Here is a 26034-nt window from a genome sequence, read left to right on the forward strand (position 1 = left end):
CTGGAATGGGGAGCATAGAATGCGAGGCTGGAGATACTGTAGTTTACACCCTTTCAGTGAAACTGGCTCTCAAAAAAATAAAAACCTAGACTGCAGAGCATCACACGCACACAACCTAATTTTTTGCTCTGCTAACATGAGTCTAGCAGGGGATAGGAAAAGGTTTGCCTGCCATTCATTTTCCCTCCTCCTGTCATTTTTTATTGCTCTGCTCTTAACAATTTTATCTTTACAGCAGTTCTCAAATGTTGTTGTTTTTTCCATTCAAGTCCCTCCTTGTAAACTTACTCCAGCTTCTGCCCCATTCCTGAGGCAGAAGCATTTCTAAGCGGATTACAAGAAACATTATACAGCATATAACGTATTGTTACACTTATTATTATTTTTCTTTATCATTACATCTTGGAAGTCTAAGAGCTAGAAATACAAGAGGGTAGAAATACTTACTGGTACGAGGAGAGTATAATGGATACAGAATCCAGGTTCAGAAGGAAAATATTCATCAGAAACGAATCGTATTCTGATCTGGTTTCCTTTGGAAATCTGTTTTCCTGGAACGGTAGTGGAGCCACACCACCGTCCTAAAATAGTGCCATCGCTGGGCTCTTCAACTTCTACAAAGTCATATCTACAACAAAAAAATAGACACTGTTCACTTGGTGATTTACTTTCTATAGAATCTTTATACAACAGAATTATATAAGAAGAAATACATAAGCTAACAATAAAACACACTACTCCCTTTTCCTGGGAAAGTTGGATCTTATCTCACCAGAGTCATACAGAAGAAGAGAAGAAGAGTTTGGATTTGATATCCCGCTTTATCACTACCCTAAGGAGTCTGAAAGCGGCTAAGATTCTCTTTTCCCTTCCTCCCCCACAAGAAACACTCTGTGAGGTGAGTGGGGCTGAGAGACTTCAAGAAGTGTGACTGGCCCAAGGTCACCCAGCAGCTGCATGTGGAGGAGCGGAGACGCGAACCCAGTTCCCCAGATTACGAGACTACCGCTCTTACCACTACACCACACTGGCTTTAATCACCATACAGGATTTAATCACCTCCATGCTTTATTACTGTGTGGTCCTAGCTACTGTACGGTCCACTACTGAAAAGTGCCCATAAACTTGGAACTTGTACACATTTCTGCTGCCAAGTTGTTGGCTAGAGCTGCTTGGTTGGGTTAGAGCACATCAGCCCATTTGTTGTTGTTGTTGTTCTACATTAGCTACCTGCTTGTTTCAGGTTTCCATTAAAGGGCCTTAGATGGCTTGGGACACCTCATTGCATCACCTCATGCCCTGCTTTCAACACTAGAAATCTTGCTACAGGTGCATCCTCCAGATGTGCAATGCTGTCCACAGGATTTGTGTTCAACTACTACACAGTTTTTAGGGACGCGGGTGGCGCTGTGGGCTAAACCACAGAGCCTAGGACTTGCTGATCAGAAGGTCGGCAGTTTAAATCCCCATGATGGGGTGAGCTTCCATTGCTTGGTCCCTGCTCCTGCTAACCTAGCAGTTCGAAAGCAGGTCAAAGTGCAAGTAGATAAATAGGTACCGCTCCGGCGGGAAGGTAAATGGTGTTTCCGTGCACTGTTCTGGTTCGCCAGAGGCGGCTTAGTCATGCTGGCCACATGACCCGGAAGCTGTACGCCGGCTTCCTCAGCCAATAAAGCGAGATGAGCACCGCAACCCCAGAGTCGGTCACGACTGGACCTAATGGTCAGGGGTCCCTTTACTTTACTTTACTTTACTTTACTACACAGTTTTAGTACCAGATGAAATGCTGACACTTTTGGGTGACTGTTAAACTGAATTTGCTTCTTTCTTTAGTTTAGCCTTGTTTTTGTTATGGCTAGCATTATGGATATTTAACCTGTTATTCATTCTTGCTTTTTTTGTTTTGTTTTTGCTTATGTTTGTAGTTTATCTTTTCCTCCGCTGATTGTAGCTTATATTCTTTTAATTGATTTGTTCTTGGTTGTTTTAATATTTGTCTTTTGTAAACTGCCTTGAGTTATTTTTAAAAACTTAGTAAGCAAAGCTGTAATTTTGTTTTTAAACAACTCTGAATAAATAAAATGCAACTAAACTGAGGATTCCATTTTTGTGTTTTCTCTCTTCCAAAGAGAGGGAAAAGACTTGCAGAACAGTTCTCCTGTCCACTTGGATGGGGCTGGGAATAATATTAGATAAGACAAAGGAATTCTGCCACAGCATGTGGGGATGGTCGAGTAGATACTTTGCATACTCAAAGTTCTAGGCTCAATTTACACAACTCCACCTGGAAAAGAATCTCAGGTAGTGGGACTGGAAATACCTCCACCTGAATTAGAGTAGTTGACTACATAGACAATAATCTGACTTGGTATAAAGCAGTTTCCTATGTTCCTAGTTCCTTTGCAATTAACGTGGAATGAAGAGCAATAGCAATCAGCAATTATTAGTTGTGCCTCACACCCTGCAATTTCAAGAGACTTGCCCTTCTCACCCTTTGCATTTTGCAAAGGATGCAATGTAGAGAAGGCACAAGAGCTGCTTCCCAGAGTTCTAGGAAGCAGAAGTACTTAGTAAATCTTTTTAACTCTATTATTTAAAAAGTATTATTTTGGATTTAATATACGACACCAGTGTTTTCAAAATAGTGGTAGTTCTGAGGGCTACAGAAGGTGGGGTACAATGACTTGAAAACACACCTTTGTTCCCTATATACATAGGACACAGTAGCTTTGGTCCTCACTTTTATTCCACAAATGGAATAGGGTTCACATTTGTGCCTTCTACATATGCCAAAAATGTACTCCTGAATATTGGAAGGTCCTTGGGAATCATTTTAGATATGAAAATTTCCAGCTGGTGGAAATCACCCCTACCCTTTACGTGAACAAAGGAGAACTCTGAATCCTAGCAAGTTAATATAATATTTCTTCAAAGATTGCAGATGTCTAGCAAAAGTTTTCTTTTGAAAATTGCAAGAAAATGAATGTATTGATTTGAAAATAGTGATTAACTAAAATATTGTAAATATAGATTAATGTTATGTATGACAAATGTGCCTCTCATTATACTATTAACATTATTTATTTCAACAATACAGATTACAGGACATAAAACATGAATAACTCAAATAAGAAAAGACAAGCAAAGTATATTGTCAAGCAAAATGAAAGTTGAGAACTGTTAAATATGCAAAACTGGCTCATGAGCTAGTCTTTGCCTGACTTACAACACTACTGGCAAAAATAGTTTTTGATTATCCATGTAAATTATTGTTCTTTATTCATTGCAAATCTGTTTTTCAAAGTAGCATGTAGAGATCAAACACACATTGAATCAATAAAAGTCCAGGGAAATGGAAAAGTGATATGACAGAACACCTGACACACGAAGTGAAATGAACTATCACTGACAAGAGAACCCCACATGTCCCCAGGTGATCATTTCAGAGACTTTGTAATCCCTGTAATATACCCACTGGTATTGTATTGCACAGTCCAAATCAGCATTTAAAGGATTTACTAAACCTGCTTTATTGGCTAATCAAATGTGAGTTTCTCACAGCAACATGATACAGTACATGTATAACTAAGTGGCTTATAATGACTACTTCTCAGACCTTTTCTTGGGAACTTACAAAGGATTTATTTATCTTTCATATTTTACAAACAAGTCTGGTTTTTTTAAAAAAATTATAAACACAGTGTCTTTTGTCATTAAGCACATTTATGATTCTGGTTTTGTTTTAATAAAGCTCTAAAAAGATACTGGGCCCACCCTGTCAAAAGTGCCTCCCAGAGTATCCATCAGTTAAGAACAATGAAACAAAAGCATGCTAAGCGGCTGCTTTTGAACTCTTGACAGTTTTTCATCCTGGGGGTACACTACCATGAACTGCAGAATTTTGCAGGGGGAGGGATCATGTTTTTAATGGCCTGGCAAATTTATAAATTTTGGGTTCCTTCAGTTTCTCATTTTCCCAAACTTAAGTTCAGTTCTCAATATTTCATCATGAGTTTGTGTGTGTGTGTGTGTGTGTGTGTGTGTAGTCCTCATGAACGTTCATCAGTATTTTAGTGCATTTCCCCCTAATTTACACATTTTAATATTTTAAATGCAACTGTTTTCGAATCAGTGCATGCTATTTTTGCCAATTATATGCACTTTAATGCATACTTTACCCTCACATATACCTTCTAGTCCATGTTACTTGGCAGGAGAACTGCACTGCAAAATTCAGAGAAGTACAAAGTTTGAAGAATGGCTGTGTTTTGATTCTCATTGTTTTGGAAAGTGTGAATCAGGTAGATTTGTATTTAAATGCAAACCAAATCAGGTCTCTAACTCATTCCTACAGGTGACCAAACCATACAGCTGAATATTTCTATTTTAAACTCTGTGGTACATAAATTAAAGTGACTTATGCTCTCTGCAACTAACAGTGAGAAAAAAGAAAAGAATCAAAAGAAAAAAACTTTTGCCTGTGGTAGCTGGCACCTCCAGAAATTAGGATACTACAAGTATCCATCACACCCTTCCATCAGCTCCACCCATTCAAGCCTGATTGGTCCTCAAGACTCAAATCTTGAGGAACAGACAAGGAATAACTCCTAGAAAACCCACATTGCACAACCTTACTAAAACTCTGGTCCATATGTATCTCCTTAGTAACAACTGAAGGGCAAAAATCTCACAGTAAGGTTTTCAAGATTTTTGCCCTTCAGTGTGGTTAGTGTGCTGCACACACTGAATGATATGATATAAGACATGAACTGTCTATTTCACAAGAAAATGCATTTACAGTATGAAGTGGCACTTTGCCCATTCGCTAAATGTATTTTGACAGCCTGCCAACTGAATCAGATGTCCACCACAACTCTCCTTGTACTGCACATGATGACTGAAATCTAAGCTGCTGTGAAAGATCATGAAGCAGGTGAAATTGCAAAGGTGCTCAGGTGTTTACAGAAACCCTGTGATGCTGGTTAAAGCACAGCATGGAAGCTAGATATGACTGGTCTGAACAACAGACATAGCCAAATATATATATACAGTAATCAAGAGACAGAGACTTGTCAATCAGCAGTAAGTGGTAAATTCTTTATTGCAATATCCTGTATCTTATTTTATATAATGAAAATGTATAGTGAATGCAGGGTTGAGTGCATCAATCAATATATGTTATTGTCTAGTACATATTTTGGAAAGTTGTTTCTTTGTATGTTCACTATGCATTTAGACACAACACATTGTAGTCAAATTCTGAATGAATTTTCCTGAGTTCAAAGAGCAGGTTTTGTCTATGTTTGGATTTAATTTGATATCATTTTGAATCAAGATGGTGGACCGAACCTTTCAAAGCTGCACTGATTTTTTTGGTTTCTTAGAATTCCCTAACAATGCTAGGTATGAGGTTGCTAATATGCTATAGAATAATTTCAAGATAACCACTTTTTTTACCCTTCTGCTAAGGGAAACAATATAAGGAGAGCTTCTTATTTTGCATTTGTTGCTGATGAGGAATAGGTTTGCTTGACTGGATCACCTGAGAAGAAACTATTTTTCCATAGTATGGAAATTATCAAAAATGCCTCAGTGTCTCTCAAGAACCTTCCTCTGTCTCATAAAACTTAAATCAAATGATGAACCATTAAAAGTACTTTCTTAAGATCTAAACTTTCCTCCAACCTTGAATTTTATTTATTTCATTTTTTAAAACATGGTTTTCATTTGTTAAATCTGTTGGGACAGACTGCTTACCTTGGCTTGCAGTTCAATACTCATTGTGTAACATTAACCTTCTATGAACTTAAAAAGAAGCTAATGGATATAAAACACAGGAACTCATAATAGTTCCTGTTTACATCCAAAGCTATGTTCAGATAGAACAGAAACTATATTTAGGTTCATCCCAGTTTAATAATTTGAAAACTCTGCCTCAAAGTACTTTGGTGTAATAAAAGGCCATATAATTACTTTATCTAGGTTTCTGTTCCAGGCACACTTCACTAGGACTTCAATGGAATTTACTTCTGAGTAGACATATGTAGCGAAAGACAATATGGCCCAACCTATACTTTGTGTAGGACTGTACTATCAGAACTGCCTTGTATATAGTAATATAGAAAGGCAGCATGAAAATTAAAAGTGAAATGAAATGAAATACAGAGCCAATCATTTAGCAGTTGTTGTTGGCATCTCTCTGTATCAAGAAATAATGGAGTGCACCTCTGGGGATGAAGTCAAACTGCTGCACTAGCAGCACCAAAGTAACTTCCCTGAAATGCAAGACTAGGCAGAGTGTATGGAGGTCCTGGGCTGCCCAGATAACAAGGCCTTGCTGATGTGGTCCAAACAGAGCAATACCTCTGGCACCAGCTTGGCTACAATAGTTGCCAAAAGGATGCATAGAAGGCACCACAGTTGCTTTGTTCCTCCCCAGTACTTTTAGTTCAGTGCTATGCAGCAACTAAACCAAGGTTTAGCTTAGCAGTTAAGCACTCACTTCCTTAACCATAAGCCGTAACCAAGCACAAAACATTAGCCACAACCTATGGTTAGTGAAGGGACGCGGGTGGCGCTGTGGGTAAAAGCCTCAGCGCCTAGGGCTTGCTGATCGAAAGGTCGGCGGTTCGAATCCCCGTGGCGGGGTGTGCTCCCGTTGCTCGGTCCCAGCGCCTGCCAACCTAGCAGTTCGAAAGCACCCCCGGGTGAAAGATAAATAGGGACCGCTTACTGGCGGGAAGGTAAATGGCGTTTCCGTGTGCTGCGCTGGCTCGCCAGATGCAGCTTTGTCACGCTGGCCACGTGACCCGGAAGTGTCTCCGGACAGCGCTGGCCCTCGGCCTCTTGAGTGAGATGGGCGCACAACCCTAGAGTCTGTCAAGACTGGCCCGTACGGGCAGGGGTACATTTACCTTTATGGTTAGTGAGGAACAAGTTTAATAACAAACCTATCATCCTTGACTAAGCTAGTTACAGTTGGTGGGAGTTGAGTTCAGCCATATCTGGAGGGCCACAGGTTCCCCACTATTAAATTAAATGACACATGTTAGGTGGGTCTTCTTGCTAGTGACATCAATTATGGCAGTTAGAAACAGTTAGCTTCCTGACTCTACTATACACTAGTGATATTTTAAAGGTAAGATATCGCAATTTACTATTAAAAATCAAATATTCAGATCTTTTAAAAACACCCTGCTTCATTATCTACAATCTCTGAGGACTTCATATCAGATTCATACTAATAAAATATACCTTAATTAAATTCACTTTCACATAGTTCAAGTCTGGGTAATTTGCCTTAATATCTAATTTACTCAGTTCACGTAATTTGTTTCCTCTGTCTTTGTATAAATGAAATTAAAATGAAACCCAAACTAATTTAGCAGAAACTATTATGTTAGTCATTCATGCAAATAATCTGCCCTTCAGAATGTGATTCATTATCAACCAATCATAAGTATGTAAATACATTATGTAACACCAAATATGAACTCAAAATTCCACTTCATTTTGTCATCTCAAATTGAAATGTTTCAGCACATTCTCTATTCATATTAAAAGAGCTTGGTTTGCACCATTTCAATCTGCTATCTTACCAGTGAGTCTTTCACGGTCCAACAACTGTTAAATTATTGCACTCCCCCTCTCCTCTGTATCCACATGTTTTCTCAGAATTAAGTCCTACTGATTTCAAAGCAATTTACTTCCCAGTAAATATACTTAAAATTGTAGCCTTAAGCAACTGTTTGACATTTCAGCTTTTTTAAAAAAAATATCCATGCAGTGTTAGTGTATTATTTGTTATTTCTGTCTAGTTGCCAAGTAGAGAATTGCCCTCAATACCAATGACACCATCATAATACCCCCCTCCCCATTTTTAAAGCAGCCTTCCAGTTAGCCAGTCACCTGAGGCAAATAATTCCTTTTGGATGAGCATCCTTGGGAGACCCAGCAATCAGAGTGCACTGCAATAAACAGGAACAGGGAAGTAGGCAGGTATAAGGTAAATGTGATTTAGGGTTTGGGAATCTTTTAGTCATGTCCTGCATTACTGCATTAAAAGGAAGATGAAATCTTAACAAGCCATGAGAGAGACCAACACCAGTACAAACAAGGAATGAAAGTGGGAAACGGAATAAAAATGCTTGAGAGGATCAGGATTAAGTAAAATGAACAAACAGGGATGATTTATACGAAGCAGAAGGGTAGGGAACCTGTGGCCCTCCAGTTGTTGGATTCAAACTCCCATCATCCTCAGTCAACACTGGACTGAGAGCAGCAGTCCAACAACATATGGAGGGCCACAGTTTCTCCATCCCCACCTATTTAAAGTTGAGGGATATTCATAAATACAATACAGTGGTACCTCTGGTTACGTACTTAATTTGTTCCAGAGGTCCGTTCTTAACCTGAAACTGTTCTTAACCTGAAGCACCACTTTAGCTAATGGGGCCTCCTGCTGCCACCGCTGCGCAATTTCTGTTCTCATCCTGAAGCAAAGTTCTTAACCTGAAGCTCTATTTCTGGGGTAGCGGAGTCTGTAACCTGAAGCGTCTGTAACCTGAAGCGTATGTAACCCAAGGTACCACTGTACCAGATAGTGAGGATGAAATCGGCTCCAAATGACAAATTCCTTCACTCTATTACACCAAAGGCAAAATGGTACTATCCAAGAAAGCCTGGGGCAATAATGTCACCCTTATTCTGGGTTGCTAGTGTACAACACCTCTGTCTCTCATCTGGATTAAAGTTCAGCTTCTTTGCCCTCATCAGCTCCAAAACTGACCAGACACCCATTCAGGGAGCAGCCATCTAAAGGTATCCTGCCCCTCTATGGCTGTCTTTAATGGAAAGGAACTGCCACCAAGAAACCACAAATCTTACTTCCTTCAAATCCCTCAATCCCAGAAAGTCTTTTGAACAACCACATATACCCAACTCCGTTGTAAATAGGCCAAAGTCAGTTTTAAAAGTCACATATTCTTCTTCTGTTTACTGTAGTTTCCTTGTACGTATATGCTTTTAGACTGTATTCCCTTTGGAGCAAGAACATTACACCATGTAAAGCAACATGTACCTTGCAAAGCACCAGGTACATAAACAGCAGCATCCAACCACCACCAACACCATCTTGCTTTTACAGATGCTGAGACAACCTGAAGGACATGTTTTGAGTTTAGACATTCTAAATATTATTTTATTAAGTACATAAATTCATACAGACTCCTCTGTGGAATAAAATAAAAATGATTCGACAGCACCAAACCCTTACTCCATATTGAACAGATGTTCTATTTACACAATATTCTGCCCCCATAGCATAGCAGCCTTAGAAAATATTTTAAAATCAAATAAATCTAGCTACTGTTATTTTCTTAGATTACTTAACCTGAGTTTAAGAGGAAAAATAACACAGAAATCTAATATGCCACTGCATCTTCTTAGCTCCCTATGGTGTACTCTTGCACCCACAAGTACCAAAAATGGCCACAAAATAAGCTGGCCTAAACATTCCATATATTAAATCAATATTTAATTCATCGTGCAATGGGGGTTAAGAGCGTAAAAGGGCTCTGCTGAATCACACTAACAGTCAAATCCACCATCTTTCTGACAGAGGCCAAGAACTCTCATGTCCAAAGTGAGAATTGTGCCCAGTCTTCTTCAATCTCATGCCTTCCAAATGTTTTGGATTATAATTTATCCCTACTGTTGGCCATGCTACTTGGGGCTGATGGGAGTTGGGCCCAAAACATCCCGAAAGCACCAGGTTGGGGGGGAAGGCTGTTATTGAAATCTGATGTTGAATATATCGTACTATTTGGTGCAAAATTTAACATTCCAGACTGGAACTTTTTTTATGACTAAACTAGTTCCTGGCTTTATGCCATGCAGACACATATTAAATAAACCTTTAAAAGACATTCATATGGGGGAAATTTCCAGTGCAAACAGGGGCCCTCAAAAGCAAACAACTCCATATTAATTTTTAGTTAAGGATATCTCCATGTTTCATTATGAAAGATCATCATTACTAGCATCCAAATTATTTTAGTCCTGCCCCAGTATAGTCACTATATTGAGAAGACAGCAATGATAGTTTTATGCAACTAGATAAGCAGTGCTGAATATTGGAAAAAAGAGAAGTGTTTGTAAGAAATGAAAAGGAAGGGGGGGACCTGGGAATGGGACAGGAAACAACTGTCTCTAGGACTAGGTGCCTGCTGTTTATGCTAATTCAACAGCAGAACAAACTTACTTCTAGAGGTAAATCTGCTATTGGTAGGGCATTTATACTATAATGAAAATATAGTGCCCAATTTGTGCATAAATTGTGTCTAGGGCCCATACATAGTGTGCTTTTATTATGGCTCTTTCTATAAAACTGCTTGCTTTTAACTCTTTTCTTCACCATTTATGAATTCACACAGAAGGACCTGAATTCTTGGTTACAGACCTACGTGTTCAGGTTTGCAGTGTACAACTAAAATACATAACCCAGAATAGAGTGTGGGTTTTTGTCCCTTTGCTGCACTCGTGCTACTTTTAGTAACGAAGAAAGAAAATGCTCTATCAACATTAATTTTCCCCAGAATCCTCTGGACAGAAACAAGATCTGAGAGTGCACCAGTCATTTCAAAGGGAAAATAACCCTATTAAAAACAAAGTCAGCAAAAGTAACATGAAACAATTTTAGAAGCAATACAGTTTGGATTAGGTTCATTTAGCAAAATATTTTGATACTGAAAACTAGTTTACTTCATTTGAATGGGCTGTTCAGCAGAGAACACCCGATGTGTTTTAAGAAATATAAAACATTATCCAAACCAGATCTGCAGATACAGATCCTGCAGATAGTATAAAAGAAATAAAATACTAACAGTACAATCCTATTCGTGTCTATTCAGAAGTACACTGCTTCCAAACCTACACGGTGAAGAGCAGGATACAATTTTTAAAAATAAGAAATAAGGGGGGGGGACCCTACTAAGTTCAGAGGGACTTGCTCTCAGGTAAATAAGTACAGAACTGCAGCCTATCATAGTATAACCCTTGCTGACCTAGATGCTAACCTTACATTGGCTGTGAGAACAGTTGTTCAAATAAATAAGGCACAGCTGTGAGCAGCAAGCTTTTAAATATTGACAGTGACGTAAGTGGGTCACTAAAATGTTTCTCTAAAATTAACCTTTCTGAAAATGTAAGTGATCTTTTCTTTAAGTTACAATTCTGTTTATAGACATTTTAAATTTTGCTTGTTTGTTTATGAATTGGAAAGTTGATTACGTTATGAAGACTGCATTACAAATCAGCACAAAATTGACTGGACTAAAAATTAACTAATGACAAAGGTAGGGGCCTGGATACTTAGGAAATATTTTCTGTCTCGTTCCCAGAACCCCATTAGGGCTCACCATCTAGAATCCCAATCTCCAATCTATCAGGCTGTGCCAAACTCACGCCCACCAGAGAGGTGATGGAACTGAGTTCCAGTGAGTTCCAGATGCAAAAAAGCCCTGCTCAGGGTTTCCAAACTTGAGTCTCCAGCTCTTTTTGGAGTACAACCCCTATCTTCCCTAGCTAGCAGAACCAATGGTCAGGGATGATGGGAAAACAGCTGGAGATCCAAGTTTGGGAAACCCTGCGTGATCTTCCATTTTTTAGACATATGTTACCACTTCAAACCTGGTTCACAGCTTGCAAAGTATGAAACCTCTGTGTACAACTTGATTCATAGGACCTACCAAATAAATCTAACCCCCAAACTAAACATCTAAAACATCTAAAAACATCTAAGGGACTCTTTTGAAATCTGAACAGTGATTAGGTAAAGGTTAAAGATAAAGGACTCCTGGACGGTTAAGTCCAGTCAAAGGTGATTATCAGGTGCAGCGTTCATGTCGCTTCAGGCTGAGGGAGACGGCCTTTGCCCACAGACAGCTTTCCAGGTCATGTGTCCAACATGACTAAACCGCTTCTGGCACAATGGAACACCATGACGGAAGCCAGAGCACATGGAAACGCCGTTTACCTTCCCGCCACAGTGGTACCTATTTATCTGTTTGCACTGGTATGCTTTCGAATTGCTAGGTTAGCAGAATACAGCGATTAAACACTAACAACATGGAGGAAGGCTGTCTGAAACTGTATCTTTTTAAAAAAACAACAACTTTAAAAAGCAGTATATGGAAAGTTGGTTATAAACCCCCTCATCTTTTCCTAGGCATTGTAGGGCCACTTCATCACTTCATTCATGACAATCCCAACAAGAGATCTTCTGAAAATCATTTCTCAAAGGCATATGTAATACTCTTACTACACTTTGAGGCTTCATTACAATCAAGCAGTAGTTTATTGTTTAAATATTCCCACACATTAAAATAGACATTCTATGAAGTGTTCATTAAATATAACAAAATATTAGATGAATGAACGCAATCTAAATATTGGACTGGCACTCATGTAATCCATTCTAATCAGGTATTATACATATGTAGCTACCAAATAAATTGTCCTTTGATTCCTTGGTTGTGCTTTCAAACTAACCCTAATCTAATCTTACTTTTATTTGCATATGACTAGGAAAATCATACAAGGGGGTGGGGGAGAAACACCACTTCGAAGCAGACACATGGTATTCTCCAAATCCCAGGATAGTTGGTCCCTAAATCTAATAAAATGTCTTGGTAGCTGCTGGTATAAAACATCAATCAAGACAGCATATGCTATAAGTGGCTAATAAATGTTATAACCCTACATGGAGCACTGCCACATGAAAGCAGTTTTTGGCAGACTTCATATGGAGAATATAATACATGAAACAGCCCTTTTTCCATTTTAAAAATCCAGATAAAAATCAAAATTAAAGAATTAGAGCTGGATGGGTCTAGGAGACAATCAAACAGAGACCTATGACAGAATACATTGAGAAATACCTTCCTAACTTTTTGGGAATCTTCAAAGAAGTGAATTCCATAATCTCCTTGAGCATCTTATTCTATTACTAAACTACTATTGTAATCAGGACACATTCTTTAATCCTTAATATATGTCTACATCCTGCACTCTAAATATCATTGCTTTATTTTCTTTTATCCATGGATAAAGGCACTCACTCTCTGGAATCCTTTTCAGTAACTGAAAGCTGGCAGTATGTTAACACTTAATCTTTTCTTCAGGCAAAGAATATTCACTTTCATCACTCTTGGCTATGAGCATCTCCTATTATGATTTTTATACATTTTATCAGATGTGTAATTAGCTCTTCACCTACACACCTGGGACATACAGCAATTGCCACAGATGAGATGTAGACAACGGAGCCCATAGTTGAAAAGGCTACCACAGCATATGGCTTTGATAGTTTTTTGCTAGTTTTACTGGGATTATTTATTCACAGCAATGTCTGGTAGGGATGTACAATTTCGATCAAGAAACCTGAATTTCCCAGTCCAGAGGATTGGCTTTAGAAAAACAGAAGCACTTGGGATTGCACACACACACACACACACACACACACACACACACTGATACGCAATATATTGCCAGGTCAAAAATTATGAAACCAATATTACGATATGGACTTCAAACCAGTTTTGGATGATATATCAATATAGCACCCAGCCCTAGTGCTTGCACTGATGGAATGATTATAATAGTGTTGTGCTGAATATTCTTCCCTAGAAAAGCCAATCATGGATCTACTCCTTCAAAATACAGGAAACAAAAAAGTGTGCTAAGGGAGAAATCAGAGATTGCAGAAGCCTAACTTAACTTTCTGAAGAAGGGATTTGAGGAACTGAGGCAAATAATGATGGTGAGAGACAAATTACAAAAAATAAAAAATCACTGGGTCCAGATAGCACCCGAGAGTTCTTAAAGATAGTTGTGAAATTTGAACTTTTTGTACTTCTAAGGGCTGCTCCACATGAACTGTTTATTCTGTGTTCACCCTGATTTTCTTGCACAAAGCTAACATGGGGGTTCAACTAACTAACATTTCTCCTGATTTTTAATTTTTTTTTACAGGGCAGTAGTATCCTGATTTGCTTGTGGTGCGTTTACATGTTTTATGGTTATTGACCTGTTTCAATACATTTTACTTTCACTTTCTAAACTGCCCAAAGTTGTCTTCTTCTTCTTCTTGGATTTGTTGTGCTATGGTAACAGTGCTTATATCCACTTTAATTGTTTAAACCTAAAGTTTTCGTATGTGCATGAATATTGACAATCTGAAGATACACCCCCCCCAAAAAAATTGTCCCTAAAATCAATCTCCATCTCTCATGACTGGAAAGTAGCTAATGCAATATCATTTTTTTTAAATTTAAAAAAAAAACTGATCTAAGGATGACCCAGGAAATCACAAGTTGGTTGGCTTAACATCTGTTCAGGGAAAATAATAGAATTCTCAAGCACGTAGAATAACTGGTTTTGCTGCAGCACAGCTAGGATGCCTCCTGCAAGGGTAAGTCCTATCTTACTGACCTATTAAAATTATTTGAGAGTATAAACAAGCATATATAGAGAGGTTATCCAGTTGATATTGCATACTTAAGGGATGTGGGTGGCGCTGTGGTCTAAACCACTGTGCCTAATAATTGCCGATCGGAAGGTCGCCGGCTCGAATCCCCGCGACAGGGTGAGTTCCTGTTGCTCGGTCCCAGCTCCTGCCAACCTAGCAGTTCGAAAGCACATCAAGTGCAAGTAGATAAATAGGTATCGCTCTGGCAGGAAGACAAACGGCATTTCTGTGTGCTGCTCTGGTTTCGCCAGAAGCGGCTTAGTCATGCTGGCCACATGACCCAGAAAAACTGTCTGCGGACAAACGTCGGCTCCCTTGGCCAGTAAAGCGAGATGAGCACTGCAACCCCAGAGTCATTCGCAACTGGACTTAACTGGACTTAACTTTACCTTTACCTTTACTGAAGACTTTCAAAAAGCTTGATGACGTAGCTTACCAAAGGCTTTTCCTTTACAGCCATTTTTCTTCTTTTAAGTAGCAGAGAGGAGGTGCAAATATGACTTCATTGTTCAGCAACAATGAATGCCTCCTAACAAATTGTTAAGAGGATGTGTTTTTTTTTGGGGGGGGAGTAGGCTATATGCCTTGGCCCCAGATTTGATTCCTGGAATAGCCAGACTAGCTTCCTGGTAAGGTAATGGCCTAAGTATGGGTTGTTAAGTAGGTCTGTGCTACAGTGGGCCCACCTCCCTCAACCACCTGGTACTTAGAAAGCCAAAGCCAGAGCTGAGTTGTGTGAGCTAGAAGGTGAGCTGGCAGGCAGCGGGCTGTGCAGCTGGGAGACAGAACCATGCCTGATTCCTGTTTGAAGGCTATGGCTATGGGAGAAGCAAGGCTCACTTGGGGTGTTAATGCTGTGAATCCCTCCATTGTAGGCTCAGGTTGTCAATATGTGTAAATAAACTATATATCATAAAGATACTGCAGTCTCCACTGCATCTGATTCCAAATGAAACACATACCCTGTGTAAGTGCCTGGAACCCCTGGTGTCTTGCACTGCTCAGAGGTTGAGATGACTTATACTTAGCAAAACACCAAGTAGACTCCAGCTACCTCATCCTTCCTTATTCCTGCTTGTGGTGCAACCATAAGAGAGATAACTTAAGAGGGACTCCAGAAAGCTGTGTCTCACATGCATGTAAAAGATGCCACACCCTGGAAAATAGGTGGGAAATAATAGATAGGGGTTACTAACTTTGCTCAATCAACAAGAAGAGAGAACTCTGGCTTTCCAGTTTAAGATCTTGTTAAGATTCTCAGATATACACTGATGTATTCAGCATGAAAGGCTTAGCTCATATGTTTTTTATAATCCTTTGCTACAGTGAGCCCTCAGATATCCCAATGTTTAGTCTATTTATTATGTTTATCATAACTCACAACTCCATAGTACTCATTCAATGAACTCCATAGCTAAGCAAATAACTTTCCACTGTGTAAGTACATACTTCAAAGGAAAGCAAAGTAGTTGCTATTGTTTCTGTCTGAAATATTTGTATCATTATTCAGGGATGAGAAGCAGCTCCAGAAGCACTCTTGATCATTTTATAAACCAATTATTAAAATGAATTGGTAATAAGGTGACGTAATTTCTAAAATGACCGTTTCATGACTGCCAGAAAAAGGAATAAATGACTCTCTCTTTCCCAACGACAGGTTATTCAAAATGCTCAATGCAAATATTTTTCCTGCAGCTCTTTTGCATCATCTGAATTTTCTACATTAGTGCTTTCTAATTTCCTTTATGCTGAAATATCTCATTTTTTTAAAGTCAAGACTCTCTACACATCTTAGACCCCATTATTATATAGCTCTGGTAGCTGCAATGGCATCCTCTGCTGGGCAAACAGGCAAATCCATCAGACAACATGCACTGTTATTGCAATGGCCAGTGCAGTAGTGCTGAATGAAACATTGCACCAGCAAAATAAGCATAAGGCACAGAGCATTTGAGCCACTGGTCTACTCCAATACTACTCTTAGCTGCTAGCTATTCACTTGACCTCCTGCCATTGAACTTATTCCTTGTGCTCAGTGATTTTTTTTTCAGCGAGTACTCAAGGGTATGCTGTACTGGCATCTCTTTTTTGTTAAAAAGTGTGGTACGTACTGTAACAACTTCATGGTGAATACCAGCACCTATTTTTCTAGTGGAAAAAAGCACTGCTTGTACTATTGTTAAACAAGCTAAACACTCTCTCCTCTCTCTCTCTCTCTCTCTCTCTCTCTCTCTCTCTCTCTCTCTCTCTCTTTACTGGTAGAAAAACCTTTATAAGCCAGTCCACCTGCATCATTTTCTATCAGCCATCTTCTCCTACATATTGATTCGGTTACCCAATGATTCTAACCCATTTCTTTCGCTGAGGTTATACACAAATCAATAATCAATTCCAAAATATATCATGTTTTTCTTAGTCAATTATCCAAACATCTTGTACTTTTAATTGCATTCAGTCTCATTTCCCTCACATGGAGAGTTACAGAAAAAGAAAACTGAAGACAGTGAATGAGTTTCAGGCATGCTCCTGGAACTAGAAGGGGAAAATTCAAGCCTACAAAAAGAATGTGATGATTACAGTGACTACAATATGACTGATTTTATATTGTGCTTCTATAAAGTGACCAACGTAATCTATGGGAGAGGTTTATCATCATTTTAAATTTTAAAAAGGGGGGGGGACTTAATAAAATGGAATCTTCCATACTGTACTGACTTCAAAGATATTATTGTGGATATTGATGTCATTCACTGGACCAATCTTCCAACTTTGGTTTTATTACATGTCTTTACAAAAATTGGCTAAGGACCACAAAACACTCTTTGAAGTAGCATCAAAGAGGGGAATTTTCCTAGACTCAAAGTCTGAAATAATTTCCTTAACTCTCATGTGCTCTGTGTCTTACTGAATGTGGCTCAGTGGGAAGAAAGAAGTGCTGTGCACCTGCTTCAAGCCCATCTTGACTCATGGTGACAAGTGATCAAGAATCTATATAATTTTTACATTAACCAAGAACTTTCACTCACAGTTGATAGGAACATATTTTCACTAAATTCCAAGATGCATATGGGAATGCTGCCTTGGGCAGCCAACTGGGACCCCCAGATTGAAATGTCCACTCAAACTAGAGGCTCACTGTGTGATCTTGGGCTCGTCAACAGCTCAGAGTCTAATTAGGATTGTTGTGAAGATAAAGAGCACTTTGAACTCATTAGAGTAAATGTGGACTATAAATGCAAATAAAATAAATAAACCACTTCTGATCTATCAAGGGAATCTATATTTGTCCTTTATTCAGTTTTTCCATTCCTTTTCTGGCCTACCCTATTATGAGAACACACTTATGCAGTTTGATTGGGAAAGGAAGCATTAGTGACCACTTTTTCCACCCTAATGATGCAGAAATGAAGTGGAGCAAGAAGACCATTTTGCGGAATTTTCACTTGATATTCTGCACCATCTGTGTATGTGTGACCACCACACCATGTCCCATCAACTCACAAGCAATGCCCCCAGAACAAAATCGAGGTCTGCTGCATAACAGTGAATGCAAAATGGCAGTTAGACTGCTAACCCAGTTGCTATTGCTGTCACTTGCAGCAGAAGCACAACAGAAAAAGAAGACACTTAAAGAAAAAAGAAAGAACACTTCCAAGGAAAAAAGAAAGAAAAAACAGTGGGCCCCATCCACAAGAAACTGTTGAATTATACCCCTCTCCCCCCAAATTAAGTGAAATGGTCCTCCCAATTTTTCTGTGCAGTATTAGGATGGAGATTTTGTGCACAGCTGTCCTTTGAGATGAATTCACGATATGTACTACCAATGTCCCATGTTAAACGGATTTTGAATTATGCCAGATCTATGTAAGTGCAGCCCATAACTCCAGCTGCAAACTGTCAAATTATTCATAAGGTGCTTACCCTATGAAACAGATGCCTTCTCTCACAAGGGGCCTCAGTACCCTCTGTTTTTATACTTATGCACATTGTAAATATGAGCAGTGACCGACTTTCGGGGTGGAGAATTAAAGGTGTAATCATATTATTATTATTTTTAAGCTTTTCCCCCATTACATTGGGCATGCAGAGTCTTAGATTACAGTGCATTTGTACAGCGTATTTCAGTCCTAACCACTGGTTTACTGATTCAAACCTAAGACAGTGTGTGTGTGAAAGAAAGAAAGAAAACATTAACCCATATTTATCTGCATCCTTTTCTGCTTAAATGAATCAGGTACAATATGCACAAATCCATTAAAGGTGGTGCATGATTTAGTATCCTTGATATAAATGGAATTGATATGTATATAATTCTTTTTGAATTGCACCCAGTTGCAAGTCTCTTTCATATATAAACTATGGATATTTCATCAAAGGCCATTTAGCAATTTATAGATTTACCGTATTTTTCGCCCCATAAGACGCACCGGCCCATAAGTCGCACCTAGATTTTTTGGGGGGAAATAAAGGGAAAAAAATTTATTTCCCCCCCAGGTGCGCTGCGCTACACCAGGAGCTTGGGGCGTGCGGAGCTCAGCGCGCCCCAAGCTTCTGCGTGCTGGCAAGGTCTCCGCTAGCGTGGGAGAGCCGGGCGCCTCTCCCAGGGCTAGCGGACCCCTGCGCTAATCCAGAAGCTTGGGGCAAGCTGAGGTCAGCGCGCCCCAAGCTTCTGTGTACCGGCAAGCAGTCCGCTAGCCCTGGGAGAGCCGCGGGGCTCTCCCAGGGCTAGCGGATCGCTGCGCTATACCAGGAGCTTGGGGCGTGCTGAGCTCAGCGCGCCCCAAGCTTCTAGGTGCGCGCAAGCAGTCCGCTGCTGCCCCAAGACTCGCGCACCCGGCAGGAGGTCCCACCGGGTGCGCGAGGCTTGGGGCGGCAGAGTACTGCTTGCGCGCACCTAGAAGCTAGCAGTCCGCTGCCGCCCCAAGCCTCGCGCACCCGGCAGGAGGTCCCACCGGGTGCACGAGACTTGGGGCGGCAGCGGACTGCTTGCGCGCACCTAGAAGCTTGGGGCGGGAGGTCCCACCAGGTGCGCGAGGCTTGGGGCGGCAGCGGACTGCTTGTGCGCACCTAGAAGCTAGCAGTCCGCTGCCGCCCCAAGCCTCGCGCACCCGGCAGGAAGTCCCACCGGGTGCGCGAGGCTTGGGGCGGCAGCGGACTGCTTGCGCGCACCTAGAAGCTAGCAGTCCTCTGCCGCCCCAAGCCTTGCGCACCCGGCAGGAGGGCCCACCGGGTGCGCGAGGCTTGGGGCGGCAGCGGACTGCTTGCGCGCACCTAGAAGCTAGCAGTCCGCTGCCGCCCCAAGCCTCGCGCACCCGGCAGGAGGTCCCACCGGGTGCGCGAGGCTTGGGGCGGCAGCGGACTGCTTGCGCGCACCTAGAAGCTAGCAGTCCGCTGCCGCCCCAAGCCTCGCGCACCCGGCAGGAGGTCCCACCGGGTGCGCGAGGCTTGGGGCGGCAGCGGACTGCTTGCGCGCACCTAGAAGCTAGCAGTCCGCTGCCGCCCCAAGCCTCGCGCACCCAGCAGGAGGTCCCGCCGGGTGCGCGAGGCTTGGGGCGGCAGTGGACTGCTTGCGCGCACCTAGAAGCTTGGGGCGTGCTGAGCGCCCCAAGCTTCTAGGTGCGCGCAAGCAGTCCGCTGCCGCCCTAAGCCTCGCGCACCCGGTGGGACCTCCTGCCGGGTGCGCGAGGCTTGCAGACACTCGCCCGAAGCAGGGGGAGCCCTCCCGAGGGCTCCCCGTGCTTTAGGCAACAGGCTGCCGCCCCAAGCCTCGCGCACCCGGTGGGACCTCCTGCCGGGTGCGCGAGGCTTGCAGACACTCGCCCGAAGCAGGGGGAGCCCTCCCGAGGGCTCCCCGTGCTTCGGGCGACAGGCTGCCGCCCCAAGCCTCGCGCACCCGGTGGGACCTCCTGCCGGGTGCGCGAGGCTTGCAGACACTCACCCCATAAGACGCACCCCGATTTCCTCTTCATTTTTGGAGAGGAAAAAGTGCGTCTTATGGGGCGAAAAATACGGTACTTATAAACAGATGTGTAAACAATACAGGAGAACCCATTTTCTTGCATCAGGGATAATCTGAAAATATGGATGATGTGAATTCATTGTGTCTGTAGCACACAGTCATCTGAATTATATATCAGTCACTCTTTCAGTTATCTAAATTTTTAACTATTCAGAGGTTTTATGTACCTACTGTGTAATGTAATACACTACAGAACTTTCTCAAAGGTGTTAATCATTTCTTCAGCAATAATTTAATTTTAATGGTACACAGCCATCTGAAATAACACTGATGAGTAATCTCATTAAACCAGCAGGTCTGCTGAATAATCAGGTTATGCCCTGAAATACTTAACAACATATTTAACTCTTTGACTTCACACATTCTGCAAGAAAGGATTATTGTATACGTAAGCAATTTTAACTCCATTGTGAAGGTTATATCAATGCTTTGTAGAATTGAAAGTTACCCACAAATACCAACAGATATTATTGTGTTGGTTTTTTTAAAAAAAATGTGGCACCGGGTTTATATACATAAAGTTTGTAGATGCTATGCAGGGTGCAGAGGTCTAATTAAAAATGTGAAATGACAGACCATTGTTGAGGGCAAAGTTTGTAGTACGTCATCCATCACCACTTCTAATAGGCTTATATGAACTCGGCAATAGTAACTTACTTGCATATGTCATCTTCTGGGTCCTCAAGCCCAAACCTTTCATCAAAAGTGAGCTGTATCAACACATTCTCCTCAACTGCTACTAATCGCCACACCAGTACTGTGTTACGGGGATAAGTATATGGGAACTTTGGGCTGTGAATACTTCCATTAGCAGACACTGTAATAATCTTCTCATGTTGTGGTTCTTGTACTCCTATAACAAAAAGAAATACACAAAAAATAGAAGCATCAATGATTTGTACAATGAAGAATACACTGAACAAGATGATCCAGAAAACTACTTTAGATGCACTTAATGGGATTTTGAATTTTCCTTTTCACTTGTAGACACCAAACCATATCAATTTCCCACTTTCAAAATAGGTTTAAGATGCTGCTTGAGAATTAAGTCCAAATTTCTCCTGGATGTTCAGAACATGTCCCACTGTTTTTAGAATTAAAGATGGCATTACCACATATAAAATAGACAGAAATAGAAAACTTCTCCCTTTGTTTCTTTAAAGATGGGGATATATTACTGAAAACATAAATGCAAATACTAATATTTACATGGCAAAGAAACTATAATATTCAGATAACAGTGCTGATCATCAAATAAATTATGTTTTCTGTCTCTACTCAGATAATTTAGTAGTACGAAGAAATTCTAAGCAATTTAGGTTATTTGGGTTATTTGAGAGAACATTTGTTTCCATGTCAACCTGCTGTTCTGTTCCATGGAGACGCCCACCACTACAGATGGGTGATGGCCAAAGCAGCAAGGAGGTCAACAGTCCTAAGGATCCAGGCAGTCAGGGTGGTGAGGCAAAGCAGGATCAGCACTTTGGAGAGAGACCAAGGTAAGGATTTCAGGACCACGGTTAGTGAGCTTGCAGCTGAGACAGAACATGCAAGTTGTCTCAGTGGTGTCTCAGTGGTATTCTTTCTTATCACAGCTCTACATGGGACAGATTAGGGAATGGATCCATCTCCAGCTGCCTTAATTGTTGGACTTTGCACCTGAGGATTCCTGGTCTGTGGCCATGATACTGCAGCTATTTTAATTTCCTTTGTATGATCTACACAGCAAGACACAGTAATGTTAGGGTTCCTTAGAATATGAAGTCAGGATCAGATGACATAGCTTCTTCCTGGCCAACAAGATATATCAGAATGGGATTGTTACATCTGAGCTGATCCAGTGATACTTGGTGTCAGGAACAGTAATGATTTGTTTCAGTGGTTATTGGTATCAGGAATAGTCAATTTAAGAATTCTTAACTCTGGCATTTAGTTATAACATTGTCAACCTCCAATCTCTAACCACAGCACTCTCTCAAAAAGGGTTATCGTACTCTCACTTGACAATAGCAGAATGCAGTGTTTTACTTACCTTTCATTATTATTTTTTTAGTTAACATGAAGCATAAAATTACACTGAGAGAAATAAAAAGCAACATCTCTACTGATTCATATATCTGCCTCAGCTGACATAACATGTCAGCATATTTATGTTACTTGGTTACAAATAATCTGTAACACAAAGGCAGTCATTCCTAGGTCAGAAATCCAAGGAGCTACTTTACCTCTTGGTCAGAAAAATGCAGCATCAAATTCATCTTTTGCCAGCTCAATGATTGAACAGTCTTACAATGGCTTTGATGGCATACTTATGGCTGTGAATTAGCCCCAGGCCACAACTTGATCCAGGATGATAGAATAATAGGTCAGGCTTGTCATCACAGGTAATACACATCTGGGTGTTTTGAAACCATCTGGGGTTATCAGAAATAATTGTGAGGAGTGTAGCCTGACCATTAGAACTTGTATGGCATAGAACACATTTACAGAGGATTATATGCAACTTAAGTATATTAGTAATGCTAAAACCTTAAAGTGAAACTCAGGAAAATTAATAAAGCTAAACTTGTTTCTGTATTAAGTACTAATTTAGTATTATTTTTTCCAGAAATGAAACATTAATTGAGAAAAGGCATATAGGATTTGTTGACCCCTGCACAAACTACCGGCAATATTTCTTGGAACACATCATACGAAAATTGTCTGATGCAAATTAAGAATGCTGAGTTTTTAATTTCTTGGCTCAGAATACAGACTTGGTAACTAATACAATGAAAAGATATTAAGCCTCCAAGTGGACTCCAATACAAGAATTATTTCCCCCACCTTGTAGCTGCTTTGCAGCAACTCCTGTAATAATGTGTGCAAGGAAAGAGGAAAAACCCCTCTGTGTACGCCAAGTACCCTGGAAAAGCTACATTTCCTAGACCTTCTGGTGCCAGGAATGTTTTCTTACAGGATTCTAGGTGCCAGGAAGAAGGAAAGAGGGAGACATACACACATGAACACCTCCCTCCTGTATGAACAACCATCACTAGTTAAATATAGGGGCTCATCAACTATAAAACCAATTTACAAGTCTCAATGAAAATGAGAACTTCTTCCTAAGCATTCTCTGCTTTTAGTTGTAATTACTCATGTCAATCTCAACTGATCCTGGGGCAGTTCACCTGTCACTATTGCATATATATCCTTGGTTAACCTAAGTAGTATCAAGGTCCTGTTCATACAGGCATGCCATCAAATGGTGATGAATTTACATCCACATGTGAAGGAGCCTTTAGAAAGAAAACTCAGTGAGCAGCATTTCAGTAAGCCAACACAAGGTTTCCCTTTAAGATACTCTGGTATAATTACAACTAGGGCAAAATGTGGGGCCCACAGAGGTTATGGGAGTTATAGACAAAACACATACAAGTTCCATTTTAACAGAATTTCACTGGTTGCCAGTTTTCTGTGCCCATTGAAGATCCTTACATTGATGCTTAGAGCTCTGGTACCAACCTGCCCCCATGCCTTAAGGTCTGTGGAGAAGCCCAACTAAGGGTCCTTGAGTAGGATGAAAAGTATAGGTGCCCTTTTTAGTGGTGGTTCTAGTTCTATGGAATGTTCTCCCTACTGTGGTGTACCTAGCCACATCATTGTTTTGTTTTGTTTTGGAAACAGGTGAAGATTCATGTCTTCCAGCATGCTGCTGGAAGAAGGAAACTGTGACTGAGTAATTTATGGATAGTTTTGATGCTGCTGCTTTTATTATGAGCTGTACTAAAATGTTTTTGTTTTGTTTTTTTAAGTTCTTGTGTTCTGCCCTTTGCTGTTTATGATGTTGTAATCCAACTTTGTGGTCTTTTGGTGAAGGGGGCATATAAGTTCTTAATAAATAAATAGAAATTAAATAAATAAATAACAGATCATATTTGCGTGTGTGATCCAACCTCAGTTTCACTGAAGTAGTGTGGATATATGAAAAAGAAAATAAACCACTAAGGCCCCTGTGGAAATAAATTACTTCAGGATTGTAGCGCAAGGCTGGTATTAAGTGTGTTGTTCAGCATGTCATCATCAATTCCATTAGGAACAAGTCTGAGACACAGGTAAACACAAATCCATCAAGAGTTTTCCAGAATGCTCATATAATCTGTTATTCTATTGCAATTGGAGCCAGTATTTAATGTGGAAATATTAGCTTAAATATCTTCTGAAGAAATGTTTGACAAATTTGACAGGTACAAAGCAGATGAGGTACCTAAATTAAGAATCTCCTCCTTGTGCTCTGTTTTTGCTTCATAGGCAATATTATTTTAGTTGTTTAGCTTAAGGCCATCTGTGTGCATGCTGAGAAAACCAATTCTTTAGGTAGAAAACACTTCTTAACCTGAAAGCAGCACAAAAAATAAGGTTGCCACATGTCCCCTTTTTCTAGGACACGTCCTCTTTTTCATGGGTATGTAAAATGAGAGTCATCATAGTGATCCATTGTTAAAAGTAGAATGGCAAATGTGTCCTCTTTTTCGCTCTTCAGACTATGGCAACCCTGCAAATATGATCCTTAGAGTTCTAGCAAATATCTTAGTGACCTATTTTAATGTAATCAAGGTATCTGGTTTCGGCATTTCAACACTTGTCCTGTACATACTGGTAAACAAGCACACAAACACAACACACCTGTGAGCACTAAGTATGCTTGGGGAAAGGCCTTAGAGCAGTGGTGGCACATCTGATTTGCATGCAGAATGTCATAAGTCCAATCACCAGCAGCTCCAGGTAGGGAAAAACGCTACGTCTGAAACCCTAGAGAGCCACTAGCAGTCTGTGCAGACTATACAGAGCTAGATAGACAAATAGTATTACTCAGTTTGAGATACACTGAAGATTAATGCTGCAATCTCATGCATACTTCTCTGACAATAAGCCCCGCTGAAAACAGTGGGCCTTACTTTAAATGAGCATGCATAAAATTACACTGGTAAGAAAGGAATGACATATTTGAAAACTGAAAGGCAGATATATTATGCCAATATAAATCCTGAGATGGAGGGGGGAAATGCAGTGGTGCCATTTCTACTGGTGACTAGACTGAAAGGAAACCTACTTTCCATCCAAATAGCAGCTTTTCTTTTCAGAACAAGTGACAAGTGGACTTTTGTAGGTACAGCATATATCACTGAAACCACTTTGGAATTTCTTTAAAGCACTATTACACATTGGTTCCATAACCAAGCAAAGAAAACTGGAATCATGTCAGGTAACAGAATTAGATAAGCCTTGCTATCGTAAACAAAAGCTGAAAACCTTAACTGGGCAAGTATAGTCATGTCAATCTCAAAGTAGGTCTCTTCCCCCTTAGGCACCATTTATTTCAGAAAGAACAGGCCTCATATTTGGAAAGACAAACAGCCATTGTCATCCTATATAATCATTATAATCCTCATTATAATTCTATGAGGATTATGGTGACAACTCCTGAAAGTATATCAACCCTGGTATG

At 40.5% G+C, this 26034-nt stretch overlaps 1 protein-coding gene and 1 long non-coding RNA gene across 3 annotated transcripts in view; one reads left to right on the plus strand and one right to left on the minus strand.

Annotated features, from left to right (window-relative positions):
* Positions 1-26034, minus strand: part of PDGFC (platelet derived growth factor C) — a 102762-nt gene that overhangs the window by 23311 nt on the left and 53417 nt on the right. Inside the window, exons 2-3 of the mRNA XM_083520129.1 lie at positions 21204-21399; positions 448-628 (exon numbers count right to left, since the gene is read on the minus strand). Coding sequence (XP_083376255.1) covers positions 448-628; positions 21204-21399 — 377 coding nt within the window. The remainder of the gene's footprint in view (positions 1-447; positions 629-21203; positions 21400-26034) is intronic.
* On the plus strand, positions 6960-24403 carry LOC310714675. 2 transcript variants are annotated; one of them, XR_014529956.1, is made up of 3 exons: positions 6960-7138; positions 21829-22045; positions 23155-24205. It is a non-coding gene; the product is annotated as an uncharacterized lncRNA (long non-coding RNA). The 2 variants fall into 2 exon arrangements; XR_014529957.1 differs by lacking the exon at positions 23155-24205 and adding an exon at positions 24213-24403 and having other exon boundaries at positions 6962-7138.

Source organism: Podarcis liolepis, assembly GCF_965112155.1.
Source record: "Podarcis liolepis genome assembly, chromosome: 9".
Taxonomy (NCBI): Eukaryota; Metazoa; Chordata; class Lepidosauria; order Squamata; family Lacertidae; genus Podarcis; species Podarcis liolepis.